Below are 17067 nucleotides of genomic sequence, written 5' to 3'. Positions count from 1 at the left end.
TAAAGTTATATTTTAATATATAGGCTCGTATTCTCCTTCTCTTTCTTCTGTGCATAAATGGGTCTAAATATAAGACTGTTGTGCGGAAAGAAAATTGAGGCGTTTCCCATAGCAACTAGATTATGGCTGTTTTTTTCACATTTGGTAAACAGAAACCGATCAGATCATTGCTTTGGCGCCCTAGTGGAGTGGCCAATAGCAACCAATCAAAACACTGCATAGAGGATCAGGTGGTTGTTTTGCTTATATCAACCAGTCTCATCGCTGTAAACTCTTTTATAAATACAGCAACCAATCATGTCACCGTTTTATTCTTTAGACGGCTGGCCACAACAACCAATCAAATCACTGCTTTTATTTTTTTTAGAGGAGTGGTCAATAGCGACCAATCAAATGAATGCTTTAGTTGTTTCCAGCGTAAGGTAGAAATGAAAGCAGTTATGTAATTGGTTGCTATTGGTAACTGCTCCATTATTTGCCTGCGCTGGTTTTTAGTCACGGAGCCCGGTGTAGGATAAAATGGCGGCTTCTTTCAGCTAGAAATAAATCATTGTCCAGAAGCTTCTCCTGCCCGGCGTCACGTTATCATCGCCGGATAATGGAGGCCCAGTTAACATTACAGCGGCAGCAGCCCACCGCCTGCGTCTGAGGAGGAGAGCGGACATGCTGGGAGTTGTAGTACCACATGACTATGTTCCTGTGACGAGTACACTTTCAAGGCCCGGCTGTGAAGGGGGATGAGGTGACTGATACTGCTGGAACTTGTGGTCCCGCACACTCCCGGGCCCGGCTGTGAGGGCGCTGCGGCCTGGAGCTACCGGTTCTCACTCCTGCTCCGCCGCCAGTGACGTGAGGTGCGGAGGGGAGGAGGCCGCTCCGGGCCGGGGGGAGGAGGAGGAGGCCGCGCCCGCTCCCCTCGCTCATTGGCCGAGGCCCCCGCAGCCCCCTGATCCGTAGACCCGAGACCCCGGCGGAGAGAGGACGCCCGGAGCCTGGCAGGTAACCGGAGACATCGGGGGGAGGACAGGCCGCGGCCCGGGGACGCCAAATCCTCGATTTACAGGCCGTCCCTGTCCATGGAGGCCGGCTCGGTAGTGGGGGGCCTGGGCTGAATGACCCCCGAATATACAGTCCATTCATTCAGGACGGGGACCCCCCAAACCCGGGATATAGGCCGAGCCCTGTGTGGGAGGGAGGACACCCCAAAATCCTGCCCATACAGCCTGAGAGACCCCCAAATCCTGACCCAGAGCACCGGCTTATTAGATATAGACCTGATTCCACATCGAAATCACCTGAATATCCACCTTATGTTCTACTAATCCCCCATCATTACATCACTGCAGCAGCTCCTGACTGACACCCCCGTATAATGTACGACACCCCCGTATAATGTGCAGGACGCCCCCGTATAATGTGCAGGACGCCCCCGTATAATGTGCAGGACGCCCCCGTATAATGTGCAGGACGCCCCCGTATAATGTGCACGACCCCCCCCCCTATGGCGTGCGCAACCCCCCCACCCTGTATCGCGTGCGCGACACCCCCCCCCCCCGTATGCCTTGCAGGACACCCTCGTACCATTTGTAGGACGCACCCATATCGCGTGCTCGTCTCCCCCGTATCGTTTGCACGTACACGACAATCCCATATCACGTACCTGTCGCCCCATATAATGTACCCGATACCCCATGTAATGTACCTGTCACATCTATACTCATCATCCCCTATACAATCAGTGCTCCCGTCACCCTATCCTGTCATACATTACACCCGTCATCTTCATAAATTACACCCGTCACCTTATCCTGTCATACATTGTACCCGTCATCTTCATACATTACACCCGTCACCTTATCCTGTCATACATTACACCCGTCACCTTATCCTGTCATACATTGTACCCGTCATCTTCATACATTACACCCATCACCTTATCCTGTCATACATTACACCCGTCACCTTATCCTGTCATACATTGTACCTGTCATCTTCATACATTACACCCGTCACCTTATCCTGTCATACATTGTACCTGTCATCTTCATACATTACACCCGTCACCTTATCCTGTCATACAGTGTACCTGTCATCTTCATTCATTACACCAGTCACCTTATCCTGTCATACATTGTACCTGTCATCTTCATACATTACACCCGTCACCTTATCCTGTCATACATTGTACCCGTCATCTTCATTCATTACACCAGTCACCTTATCCTGTCATACATTGTACCCGTCATCTTCATACATTACACCCGTCACCTTATCCTGTCATACATTGTACCCGTCATCTTCATTCATTACACCAGTCACCTTATCCTATCATACATTGTACCTGTCATCTTCATACATTACACCCGTCACCTTATCCTGTCATACATTGTACCCGTCACCTTATCCTGTCATACATTACACCCGTCATCTTCATACATTACACCCGTCACCTTATCCTGTCATACATTGTACCTGTCATCTTCATTCATTACACCAGTCACCTTATCCTGTCATACATTGTACCTGTCATCTTCATACATTACACCCGTCACCTTATCCTGTCATACATTGTACCTGTCATCTTCATTCATTACACCAGTCACCTTATCCTGTCATACATTGTACCTGTCATCTTCATACATTACACCCGTCACCTTATCCTGTCATACATTGTACCCGTCATCTTCATACATTACACCCGTCACCTTATCCTGTCATACATTACACCCGTCACCTTTTCCTGTCATACATTGTACCTGTCATCTTCATACAGTTCACCCGTCACCTTATCCTGTCATACATTGTACCTGTCATCTTCATACATTACACCCGTCACCTTATCCTGTCATACAGTTCACCCGTCACCTTATCCTGTCATACATTGTACCCGTCATCTTATCCTGTCATACATTACACCCGTCACCTTATCCTGTCATACATTGTACCTGTCATCTTCATACATTACACCCGTCACCTTATCCTGTCATACATTGTACCCGTCATCTTCATACATTACACCCGTCATCTTCATACATTACACCCGTCACCTTATCCTATCATACATTGTACCCGTCATCTTCATACATTACACCCGTCACCTTATCCTGTCATACATTGTACCCGTCATCTTCATACATTACACCCGTCACCTTATCCTATCATACATTGTACCCGTCATCTTCATACATTACACCCATCACCTTATCCTGTCATACATTGTACCTGTCATCTTCATACATTACACCCGTCACCTTATCCTGTCATACATTGTACCCGTCATCTTCATACATTACACCCGTCACCTTATCCTGTCATACATTGTACCCGTCATCTTCATACATTACACCCGTCACCTTATCCTGTCATACATTGTACCTGTCATCTTCATACATTACACCCGTCACCTTATCCTGTCATACAGTTCACCCGTCACCTTATCCTGTCATACATTACACCCGTCATCTTCATACATTACACCCGTCACCTTATCCTGTCATACATTGTACCCGTCATCTTCATACATTACACCCGTCACCTTATCCTGTCATACATTACACCCGTCACCTTATCCTGTCATACATTACACCCGTCACCTTATCCTGTCATACATTGTACCCGTCACCTTATCCTGTCATACATTGTACCTGTCATCTTCATACATTACACCCGTCACCTTATCCTGTCATACATTGTACCCGTCATCTTCATACATTACACCCGTCACCTTTTCCTGTCATACATTGTACCTGTCATCTTCATACATTACACCCGTCACCTTATCCTGTCATACATTACACCCGTCACCTTATCCTGTCATACATTGTACCTGTCATCTTCATACATTACACCCGTAACCTTATCCTGTCATACATTACACCCGTCACCTTATCCTATCATACAGTGTACCTGTCATCTTCATACATTACACCCGTCACCTTATCCTGTCCTACATTACACCCGTCACCTTATCCTGTCATACATTGTACCTGTCATCTTCATACATTACACCCGTCACCTTATCCTGTCATACATTACACCCGTCACCTTTTCCTGTCATACATTGTACCTGTCATCTTCATACATTACACCCGTCACCTTATCCTGTCATACATTACACCCGTCACCTTATCCTGTCATACATTACACCCGTCACCTTATCCTGTCATACATTGTACCCGTCATCTTCATACATTACACCCGTCACCTTATCCTGTCATACATTACACCCGTCACCTTTTCCTGTCATACATTGTACCTGTCATCTTCATACATTACACCCGTCACCTTATCCTGTCATACATTGTACCCGTCATCTTCATACATTACACCACCCGTCATCTTCATACATTACACCCGTCACCTTATCCTATCATACATTGTACCCGTCATCTTCATACATTACACCCGTCACCTTATCCTGTCATACATTGTACCTGTCATCTTCATACATTACACCCGTCACCTTATCCTGTCATACATTGTACCCGTCATCTTCATACATTACACCCGTCACCTTATCCTATCATACATTGTACCCGTCATCTTCATACATTACACCCATCACCTTATCCTGTCATACATTGTACCTGTCATCTTCATACATTACACCCGTCACCTTATCCTGTCATACATTGTACCCGTCACCTTCATACATTACACCCGTCACCTTATCCTGTCATACATTGTACCTGTCATCCTCATACATTACACCCGTCACCTTATCCTGTCATACAGTGTACCCGTCATCTTCATACATTACACCCGTCACCTTATCCTGTCATACATTGTACCTGTCATCTTCATACATTACACCCGTCACCTTATCCTGTCATACATTACACTCGTCACCTTATCCTGTCATACATTGTACCCGTCATCTTCATACATTACACCCGTCACCTTATCCTGTCATACATTACACCCGTCACCTTATCCTGTCATACATTGTACCCGTCATCTTCATACATTACACCCGTCACCTTATCCTGTCCTACATTACACCCGTCACCTTATCCTGTCATACATTGTACCCGTCATCTTCATACATTACACCCGTCACCTTATCCTGTCATACATTGTACCCGTCATCTTCATACATTACACCCGTCACCTTATCCTGTCATACAGTTCACCCGTCACCTTATCCTGTCATACATTACACCCGTCACCTTATCCTGTCATACATTGTACCCGTCATCTTCATACATTACACCCGTCACCTTATCCTGTCATACATTGTACCTGTCATCTTCATACATTACACCCGTCACCTTATCCTGTCATACATTGTACCCGTCACCTTATCCTGTCATACATTACACCCGTCACCTTATCCTGTCATACATTGTACCCGTCACCTTTTCCTGTCATACATTGTACCCGTCATCTTCATACATTACAGCCGTCACCTTATCCTGTCATACATTACACCCGTCACCTTATCCTGTCATACATTGTACCCGTCATCTTCATACATTACACCCGTCAACTTATCCTGTCATACATTACACCCGTCACCTTATCCTGTCATACATTGTACCCGTCATCTTCATACATTACACCCGTCACCTTATCCTGTCCTACATTACACCCGTCACCTTATCCTGTCATACATTGTACCCGTCATCTTCATACATTACACCCATCACCTTATCCTGTCATACATTACACCCGTCACCTTATCCTGTCATACATTGTACCCGTCATCTTCATACATTATACCCGTCACCTTATCCTGTCATACATTGTACCTGTCATCTTCATACATTACACCCATCACCTTATCCTGTCATACATTGTACCTGTCATCTTCATACATTACACCCGTCACCTTATCCTGTCATACATTGTACCCGTCATCTTCATACATTACACCCGTCAACTTATCCTGTCATACATTACACCCGTCACCTTATCCTGTCATACATTGTACCCGTCATCTTCATACATTACACCCGTCACCTTATCCTGTCCTACATTACACCCGTCACCTTATCCTGTCATACATTGTACCCGTCATCTTCATACATTACACCCATCACCTTATCCTGTCATACATTACACCCGTCACCTTATCCTGTCATACATTGTACCCGTCATCTTCATACATTACACCCGTCACCTTATCCTGTCATACATTGTACCCGTCATCTTCATACATTACACCCGTCACCTTATCCTGTCATACAGTTCACACGTCACCTTATCCTGTCATACATTACACCCGTCAACTTATCCTGTCATACATTGTACCCGTCATCTTCATACATTACACCCGTCACCTTATCCTGTCATACATTACACCCGTCACCTTATCCTGTCATACATTGTACCCGTCATCTTCATACATTACACCCATCACCTTATCCTGTCATACATTACACCCGTCACCTTATCCTGTCATACATTGTACCCGTCATCTTCATACATTACACCCGTCACCTTATCCTGTCATACATTGTACCCGTCACCTTATCCTGTCATACATTACACCCGTCACCTTATCCTGTCATACATTGTACCCGTCACCTTATCCTGTCATACATTGTACCCGTCATCTTCATACATTACACCCGTCACCTTATCCTGTCATACATTGTACCTGTCATCTTCATACATTACACCCGTCACCTTATCCTGTCATACATTACACCCGTCACCTTATCCTGTCATACATTGTACCCGTCATCTTCATACATTACACCCGTCACCTTATCCTGTCCTACATTACACCCGTCACCTTATCCTGTCATACATTGTACCCGTCATCTTCATACATTACACCCATCACCTTATCCTGTCATACATTACACTCGTCACCTTATCCTGTCATACATTGTACCCGTCATCTTCATACATTACACCCGTCACCTTATCCTGTCATACAGTGTACCCGTCATCTTCATACATTACACCCGTCACCTTATCCTGTCATACATTACACCCGTCACCTTATCCTGTCATACATTGTACCCGTCATCTTCATACATTACACCCATCACCTTATCCTGTCATACATTACACCCGTCACCTTATCCTGTCATACATTGTACCCGTCATCTTCATACATTACACCCGTCACCTTATCCTGTCATACATTACACCCTTCACCTTATCCTGTCATACATTGTACCCGTCATCTTCATACATTACACCCGTCACCTTATCCTGTCATACATTGTACCTGTCATCTTCATACATTACACCCGTCACCTTATCCTGTCATACATTACACCCGTCACCTTATCCTGTCATACATTGTACCCGTCATCTTCATACATTACACCCGTCACCTTATCCTGTCATACATTGTACCCGTCACCTTATCCTGTCATACATTACACCCGTCACCTTATCCTGTCATACATTGTACCCGTCACCTTATCCTGTCATACATTGTACCAGTCATCTTAATACATTACAGCCGTCACCTTATCCTGTCATACATTACACCCGTCACCTTATCCTGTCATACATTGTACCTGTCATCTTCATACATTACACCCGTCACCTTATCCTGTCATACATTGTACCCGTCATCTTCATACATTACACCCGTCACCTTATCCTGTCATACATTACACCCGTCACCTTAACCTATCATACAGTGTACCTGTCATCTTCATACATTACACCCGTCACCTTCTCCTGTCATACATTGTACCTGTCATCTTCATACATTACACCCGTCACCTTATCCTGTCATACATTACACCCGTCACCTTAATCTATCATAGTGTACCTGTCATCTTCATACATTACACCCGTCACCTTATCCTGTCATACATTGTACCCGTCATCTTCATACATTACACCCGTCACCTTATCCTGTCATACATTACACCCGTCACCTTATCCTGTCATACATTGTACCTGTCATCTTCATACATTACACCCGTCACCTTATCCTGTCATACATTGTACCCGTCATCTTCATACATTACACCGGTCACCTTATCCTGTCATACATTGTACCTGTCATCTTCATACATTACACCCGTCACCTTATCCTGTCATACATTGTACCCGTCATCTTCATACATTACACCCGTCACCTTATCCTGTCATACATTGTACCCGACATCTTCATACATTACACCCGTCACCTTATCCTGTCCTACATTGTACCCGACATCTTCATACATTACACCCGTCACCTTATCCTGTCATACATTGTACCCGTCATCTTCATACATTACACCCGTCACCTTATCCTGTCATACATTACACCCGTCACCTTATCCTGTCATACATTACACCCGTCACCTTATCCTGTCATACATTACACCCGTCACCTTATCCTGTCATACATTGTACCTGTCATCTTCATACATTATACCCGTCACCTTATCCTATCATACATTGTACCCGACATCTTCATACATTACACCCGTCACCTTATCCTGTCATACATTGTACCCGTCATCTTCATACATTACACCCGTCACCTTATCCTGCAATACATTACACCCGTCACCTTATCCTGTCATACATTGTACCTGTCATCTTCATACATTACACCCGTCACCTTATCCTATCATACATTGTACCCGTCATCTTCATACATTACACCCGTCACCTTCTCCTGTCATACATTGTACCCGTCACCTTCATACATTTCACCCGTCACCTTATCCTGTCATACATTGTACCCGTCATCTTCATACATTACACCCGTCACCTTATCCTGTCATACATTGTACCCGTCACCTTCATACATTACACCCGTCACCTTATCCTGTCATACATTGTACCCGTCATCTTATCCTGTCATACATTGTACCCGTCATCTTCATACATTACACCCGTCACCTTATCCTGTCATACAGTGTACCTGTCATCTTCATACATTACACCCGTCACCTTATCCTGTCATACATTGTACCCGTCACTTTCATACATTACACCCGTCACCTTATCCTGTCATACATTGTACCCGTCATCTTCATACATTACACCCGTCACCTTATCCTGTCATACATTGTACCCGTCATCTTATCCTGTCATACAGTGTACCCGTCACCTTCATACATTACACCCGTCACCTTATCCTGTCATACATTGTACCCGTCATCTTATCCTGTCATACATTGTACCCATCACCTTATCCTGTCATACAGTGTACCTGTCATCTTCATACATTACACCCGTCACCTTATCCTGTCATACAGTGTACCCGTCACCTTCATACATTACACCCGTCACCTTATCCTGTCATACATTACACCCGTCACCTTTTCCTGTCATACATTGTACCCGTCACCTTCATACATTACACCCGTCACCTTATCCTGTCATACATTGTACCCGTCACCTTCATACATTACACCCGTCACCTTATCCTGTCATACAGTGTACCTGTCATCTTCATACATTACACCCGTCACCTTATCCTGTCATACATTGTACCCGTCACCTTCATACATTACACCCGTCACCTTATCCTGTCATACAGTGTACCTGTCATCTTCATACATTACACCCGTCACCTTATCCTGTCATACAGTGTACCCGTCACCTTCATACATTACACCCATCACCTTATCCTGTCATACATTGTACCCGTCACCTTATCCTGTCATACATTACACCCGTCACCTTATCCTGTCATACATTGTACCTGTCATCTTCATACATTACACCCATCACCTTATCCTGTCATACATTGTACCCGTCACCTTCATACATTACACCCGTCACCTTATCCTGTCATACATTGTACCCGTCATCTTCATACATTACACCCGTCACCTTATCCTGTCATACATTGTACCCGTCACCTTCATACATTTCACCCGTCATCTTCATACAGTTCACCCGTCCTCGTCATACAGGTCACCCGTCACCTTATCCTGTCATACATTGTACCTGTCATCTTCATACAGTACACCCGTCACCTTATCCTGTCATACATTGTACCCGTCATCTTCATACAGTTCACCCGTCACCTTATCCTGTCATACATTGTACCCGTCATCCTCATACATTTCACCCGTCATCTTCATACATTACACCCGTCACCTTATCCTGTCATACATTGTACCCGTCATCTTCATACAGTTCACCCGTCCTCTTCATACAGTACGCCGTCTACTCATTGTCGTCATGCTGATGGAAAGACCGCAGCTTGCAACACTCTCTACAAATGTCCCTCCCTGATGGACCCCAATCTCTGGTTGGGGGGGGGGTGTATTAATTGTGGTACTGAGCACCTAGCGTTTTATTCCTGTATAAACATCTCATAGATGACTTTGTTTGGCCCCTTACCATTCTATGTAAATTGATAGATTATTGTCTCTATGGCTTAGAAAGCGCTACATAGGACAGCATGTTTGTACATCAAATGTCTGATAGCAGAGAGCAATAGCTAATGTGCTCCTCTGGCTGAGTTGTGCAGAGTAACAATACTTTCAGAATGTGAACTATGTATGGAGGTGCAGCGGTCTCCCTCGCTCTCTCTTGTCACAAACACAGCAAGGCGAAGAAAATGGGGTAAAACGTAGGCCCCTCACCGGGGCCGCACTCCGGAGGAATCCAATCCTAGAAGTCGGGGTATGTGGATAACAAAATATTTTTTTATTCAGACCTAGGATTGGATGATTCCGGAGCGTGGCCCCGTTGAAGGTCCTACGTTTTCTCCCAATGGCTGTGGCTCCTTTCCTTGGGGGATGGGGCTATTTACATCGATCCACAACTGTGACCCGGAGCTGAAACAATCCGTTCCCTGTCAATAAGAACCCTGATCAGGCGCTCATTGTCATCCCCTCTTATGTGGCTTTATTTGCCCACAGGTTTTGTGAATGCCTCGGAATAACCATGGATCCGGGAGGTGGAGGGCTGGAACTCCAGATACAAGAAGCCAAAATTCCCCATACGATGATCATGCAGGACTTTGGTACGATCATCCCCCTCTTTATTTTTTTATCCCTATAGATTCTAGTCAAACATTCGCATTTATGTGCATTAAAGATCAACATCGGCCACTTCTCATTGCGACCATGTAATGACGAGCGCGCACGTCTTACCTCCGGTCTAAACATCTTGTATCTTCTCTGATCGTCTCTGTAGTTGGGATGGCTGGCACAGCCCATGTCGATGGCGACCACATTGTTGTCTCTGTTCCTGAGGCCGTGTTAGTGTCCGACGTCATTACAGATGATGACATCACATTGGCGCAGGAGGAGCTGTCGGATGACGTTGTGCAAGGTCCAGACATAATCAGTGAAGATGATGTTGTTACAGAGAGCGTCATTGTACCGGAGGCTGTCCTGGAAACCGACGTCGCTATTGAGGAGGAGCTGGACGGCAGCCATCATGTTCTGGAGTCTAACATTATTACTGAAACCGTTACCGACCAAGTGTTTGTGGCCGATCTTGTTGCTGGGGCTGACGATCACTTGGTCCATGTGGTGCAGGACGCAATGTCCGAATCTCACTCTCCCATCATGGTCTCACAGGAGGTTCTGGTGGCCAGTTGTGAATCTGATGCCATAATTCACTCCCCGGACATCCAAACTGCCGGCTCCTCCGTAATCATTAAAACTGAGGACGATGATGATATGAAGGGTCCTGCTGAAGATTACCTCATGATATCATGTAAGTAAATCTCCCATCATTCAGGGCAGGTGCATAGTCTGAAGAAAAGCCACAATTTAGAGGGGATCTCCATCCTAAAGCTAATGGAGGTTTCCAGTAGTCTCAATGTAGTCACAATCTGGCATAGCTGAGGCCCCCGTCGCTCAGTTTTGCAGGATACACTGACATATAATGTACATATCTGCTCTCTGGGGCGTCCACATCATCTCTCAGATCCCCAGCGACTCCTTGACTGCTCCAAAGCTGATTGTTAAGCGATGAAGACGAAGTTTCTATGCGACAGTCATGATAAACACGCTGGTCATCCGGCACAGCAGCATTTCAGCAAGAGCCATGAAACGGTCATGTGGTCGCTAGCAACCAAAATGACAACGTAACCCCCCTCGAGACCACCAATAGAGACCCTGAACCTGTCAAGTGTTAGACTATCCGGTTTATTCCATAAAGTGCCGGATTAAAGAAATAGTAACGTATGTAGAACTGAACTATAACATGAAGTTCAAGAGTGTACATTTCCCCCTGTGTATTTGCTTGGGAGGGGGGAGTAATGGATAAGAATAACAGTAAGACTTTTCTAAACCCTGTCCTTGTTTTTTTTATTTACAGTGTATTTGAATGAGGTTTCAAACTCAGAGAGCCCAGATTTCATGTCGGGCTCCTTAAGCTTGTATTCCTCATGAGAGGGGATCATGACCCCGTTATTAAGAGCCTGAAAGATTATTGTCACTATCTCATCACATGACATTGTACGTTGGTTGTGTAAGTACCCGCACCTATAGCCTGCTATACATATAGACCTCCGTGATTAAACTGCCTGTAATCTATAAGACTTTGTACTTATGTACTGATGATTCCCATTGTCATTCCTGAAGTTTTAACATTTATCTCCACTTTTCAAATAACTTTTCATGTTTTAGGTCCAAAATGATATACTGGTTAATTTCATAATATATCTTTATAAGGGCAGGAGCTAAGGTTTTGTGATACAATGCTCCAAATACCCTACTGCTCTTAAAGGGGTTATCTGGGTTTCTAAAAATTGATAGCCTATCCTTAGGATAGGCCATCAATATTAGATCGGTGGGGGTCCGACCCTCAACACCTCCACCGATCAGCTGTTTGAAGAGAGCCTCTTCATTGTATACGTGGGTTCTTCTCCTCGTTCATACTTGCACGCACCTTTACGTTTGTAGCAGCCATGCAAGGTATTGCATTACTTTCCCACTCACTTGAACGGGACAGTGGTGCAATACCTTGCACGGCTTCTACAAATGTAATGGCGCCTGCTAGTACTTACGAGGAAGAGAACCATGTAAACAACAGAGGCTGCAGCACTCGTACTACACCGCCGCCCCTTTAAATAGCTGATCGGCGGAGGTGTTGAAAGTTGGACCCCCACCGATCTAATATTGATGGCCGATCCTAAGGATAGGCCATCAATTTTAGAAACGTGGCTAACCCCTTTAACGTAACTATAGTTACGTGATAAATTGCTTTCTGCCTATAGCTACCACTAGGGGGAGCTCACTACATACAGAGATACACATCTCCCATAGATTTACACTATAACATTCTGCTACCTGCAGCCACCACTAGGGAGAACTCCCTTTCTTGAGATATATGATTGACTTCAATGAGAACTGTGATGGAAGTATAAGTCTGTATGCAGTGAGCGCCCCCTAGTGGTGGCTTCAGGCAGAATTTGACCATATAATGAAATGATTGTCACTGTATACGACTTATCTTATATATTGTGTTTTGTACTGATCCTAAGTTAAATCCTGTGTTCTATTCCAGAGCTGCACTCACTATTCTGCTGGTGGAATCACTGTGTACATACATTACATTACTTATCCTGTACTGATCCTGAGTTACATCCTGTATTATACTCCAGAGCTGCACTCACTATTCTGCTGGTGGAGTCACTGTGTACATACATTACATTACTTATCCTGTACTGATCCTGAGTTACATCCTGTATTATACTCCAGAGCTGCACTCACTATTCTGCTGGTGGAGTCACTGTGTACATACATTACATTACTTATCCTGTATTATACTCCAGAGATGCACTCACTATTCTGCTGGTGGAGTCACTGTGTACATACATTACATTACTTATCCTGTATTATACTCCAGAGATGCACTCACTATTCTGCTGGTGGAGTCACTGTGTACATTACTTATCCTGTACTGATCCTGAGTTACATCCTGTATTATACTCCAGAGCTGCACTCACTATTCTGCTGGTGGAGTCACTGTGTAAATACATTACATTACTTATCCTGTACTGATCCTGAGTTATATCCTGTATTATACTCCAGAGCTGCACTCACTATTCTGCTGGTGGAGTCACTGTATATACATTACATTATTTATCCTGTACTGATCCTGAGTTACATCCTGTATTATACTCCAGAGCTGCGCTCACTATTCTGCTGGTGGTGTCACTGTGTAAATACATTACATTACTTATCCTGTACTGATCCTGAGTTATATCCTGTATTATACTCCAGAGCTGCACTCACTATTCTGCTGGTGGAGTCACTGTGTACATACATTACATTACTTATCCTGCACTGATCCTGAGTTACATCCTGTATTATACTCCAGAGCTGCACTCACTATTCTGCTGGTGGAGTCACTGTGTACATACATTACATTACTTATCCTGTACTGATCCTGAGTTACATCCTGTATTATACTCCAGAGCTGCACTCACCCCCCCCCCCCCCCTAAACAGCTTAGCTGAGCTCCTATAAAGCAGGGAGCAGATGACTGTACAGTGTCTGGTGTAAAGACACCATTTGCCAGAATGCAAATCACTAGAGCAAGTTCTGTGCAGACACTGAGAAAGCAGGGAATGCTGGGAGATTTCAGCTCTGAAACCTGCAGAATTGTGAATACAGGCTGTGACTTGTGTAAAATGGTGTCAAAATATAAATATATGGTATAAGACTGCAGTCTTGCTGCTTGTTTTTGTCTTAGCCAGACCAGATTTTTAGGGGATAGCGTCCCTTATACTTGTTGGTAGCAGTTTGGTTTACCCTCCAAAAAGGAAGAGCATCTTTCTGGCACAGTCCCTGTCCTTCTGGTGGTCTCTGCATTATTTTGGTTCCAACCACTGGAAGGACCAGGACCACACCAGGAGGAGACATTATTTGGTAAGCTTATTTTGTCCCTGTAAATGTAGTTCCTAGGACTGTCCATACGGGAACTGGGGCCCAGAAACACATACTTGTCGTTTTAATATTCAAGTAAATGGTGAACAGATGCAACATTTGCGCAAGAAATCGCGGACGTCCAGGGCATTCTGTGGATTTATATTTCTGCACCTTCTCCTCAAATCCGTGCGCACAGGTTCATTGCTCTGTAGGGGCTTCTTGTCTGTCGCCATGTCATGGCTGTTACTCTGATTCTGGTTAATTCATGACCTGTAAACACATTTTCTTCCTCCAGTAGATGACGTCGGGGACAAGTTAGAACGCATCGGAAGCGTGCCTCTAAAAATCAGCACAGAGGTTTCCCATGGGGATGCGGCGTCTAAAGAAGATGGGTTTGGTTCAGAGGTGATTAAAGTTTACATATTCAAAGCGGAGGCAGATGATGATGTGGAAATAGGTCAGTACAATTCACACGCGGCCATCAAACCATCACACCGTGAAATCCTAGATTGTGCTTCAGCCTCTGTATATGTATTACCTTGTATCCGCCAGCTGACGCTTACACCTCAGATCAGCCGTGGAATGAACAGCCTTTATTTCTCCACGGTCGCAGCTGTCGGACACGCTGCTGGAATAAATGATCAGGTCTCTGTAGGATACGTCCCAGCTCTGTCTGTACCTGTGAGGGGCTGCTCTATTGCAGGAGACCTAATCATCACCCTAAGGGTATGTTCACACGTCTTCTGAAATTACGGAGCTGTTTTCAGGCGAAAACAGCTCCTGAATTTCAGACATTTTTGCAAGTACTCGCGTTTTTCGCAGCGTCCATTACGGATGAAATTGGAGCTGTTTTTCAATGGAGTCATTAAAAAAACGGCTCCAAAAACGTCCAAAGAAGTGTCCTGCACTTCTTTGACGCGGGCGTCTATTTACGCGCCGTCTTTTGACAGCGACGCGTAAAATTACATCTCGTCTGAACAGAACATCGTAAAACCCATTGAAAGCAATGGGCAGATGTATGTAGGCGTAATGGAGCCGTCTTTTCAGGCGTAATACGAGGCGTAAAACACCCGAATTCCGTCTGAAAATAGGCCGTGTGAACATACCCTAAATCTCACCTGTTTAAATAGAAATACATTTGCAAATGTAATGTTTCTTTATAACAATGTGTCGGTCTAAACCTACGTACAAAGCCAAGTAACTGAATAATTTGCTTTACTGTTTGCTGTATTAATTCGAGTTAGATCATTTCTCCATTCACATCCAGAGCTGCTTTTAAAATGTTGTATTTTTTTGTCCTTAATTGTCAGACACACGCAGGAACCGCTGTCCCTGAACCCGTCAGTCCCGCTGACCTGACGGATTCAGGTCTTAGCGAACTATACAGCTGCTCTATATACAGGATACAAAGCAGCTGTATCTCAAAGCAAAAATTATTTTAAATTTGTATTTAGAAAGTTGCACCAATCAGACTGATGCACATTTTTGTTTAAAAAAAAACAAACGATGTCAAAGGTGTAGACCGTCTTTACACTGGTCCTGCTTATTAAAAACCTTGATCATCCGGCAGGTGACAAATAAGAGCGAGACCTGCGCCTAGTAGTCTAGTATTTTTGCAATCCGCCGGATAGAAGAGTTGAAACGTATTAACAAAATGCCAAGTGGGAGAAGGTTCGTTGGATTAACGGATCGCGCAGGTTCATAGACCTCTGTTCTAATGAAGGAGATTGTCCGTGGGACATGAGATTAAATCCCAACTCCTCTGTTTATAATTTTGTTTTATCATTTTTATTATTACTTTTGCATTAGAAACTAAATAAAAAAAAAATAATTTAAATCATTGTTTCGCATTTAACTAATCGCTTCCTCAGGAGACTAACAACAAAATATAGTGTTGGCCATATTAAATAATCCAAAGAGGAAAAGGAGGGGTTAATAAGCGAAAACAATATATTTTATACAAAGTACTTCAATACAACAAAAAATACATACAAGAGATGGAAAGGTCTATCTTAACGTGATTATTATATTTTGGGATTAATTGCTGTGCGTTTTATCCTTTTAAACTGCGTGGCCGCTTATGTTTTTCGGCGTCCTGATAATCCCATAGCACAAGATGTGTCACAAATTGTAATTGCAGATGAGTGTTGGGACACAACCCTGTTATAGACCGTGGTGTTTTATAAGTACAGGAGGTAAGTGTATATATGGACTAGAGCTACCTGATAATATGGCGCTGAGGATGCTGGATTATTGGAAATGTAGAGTGTGAATATTTAACATCACTGACCTCATTCCAGTATATTAT

General features: G+C 44.2%; 1 protein-coding gene across 6 annotated transcripts in view; it reads left to right on the top strand.

The window, feature by feature from the left end:
- Positions 1–479: 479 nt before the first annotated feature.
- The window catches only part of ZNF711 (zinc finger protein 711), a 28288-nt gene continuing 11700 nt past the window's right edge, over positions 480–17067 (top strand). For 3 of the 6 annotated variants that reach the window (XR_012850401.1, XR_012850400.1, XM_075836609.1), the window contains exons 1-4: positions 481–742; positions 10791–10894; positions 11068–11595; positions 15055–15216. Coding sequence is in view for 4 of the 6 variants with exons in the window: in XM_075836609.1 (XP_075692724.1) it covers positions 738–742; positions 10791–10894; positions 11068–11595; positions 15055–15216 (799 nt within the window). In the remaining 2 variants the exon portion in view is untranslated. The other 3 variants (XM_075836610.1, XM_075836612.1, XM_075836613.1) reach the window with 3 other exon arrangements.

The sequence above is a fragment of the Rhinoderma darwinii genome, chromosome 8, assembly GCF_050947455.1.
Source record: "Rhinoderma darwinii isolate aRhiDar2 chromosome 8, aRhiDar2.hap1, whole genome shotgun sequence".
NCBI lineage: Eukaryota > Metazoa > Chordata > Amphibia > Anura > Rhinodermatidae > Rhinoderma > Rhinoderma darwinii.
This window is presented reverse-complemented; position numbering and strand designations above follow the sequence as displayed.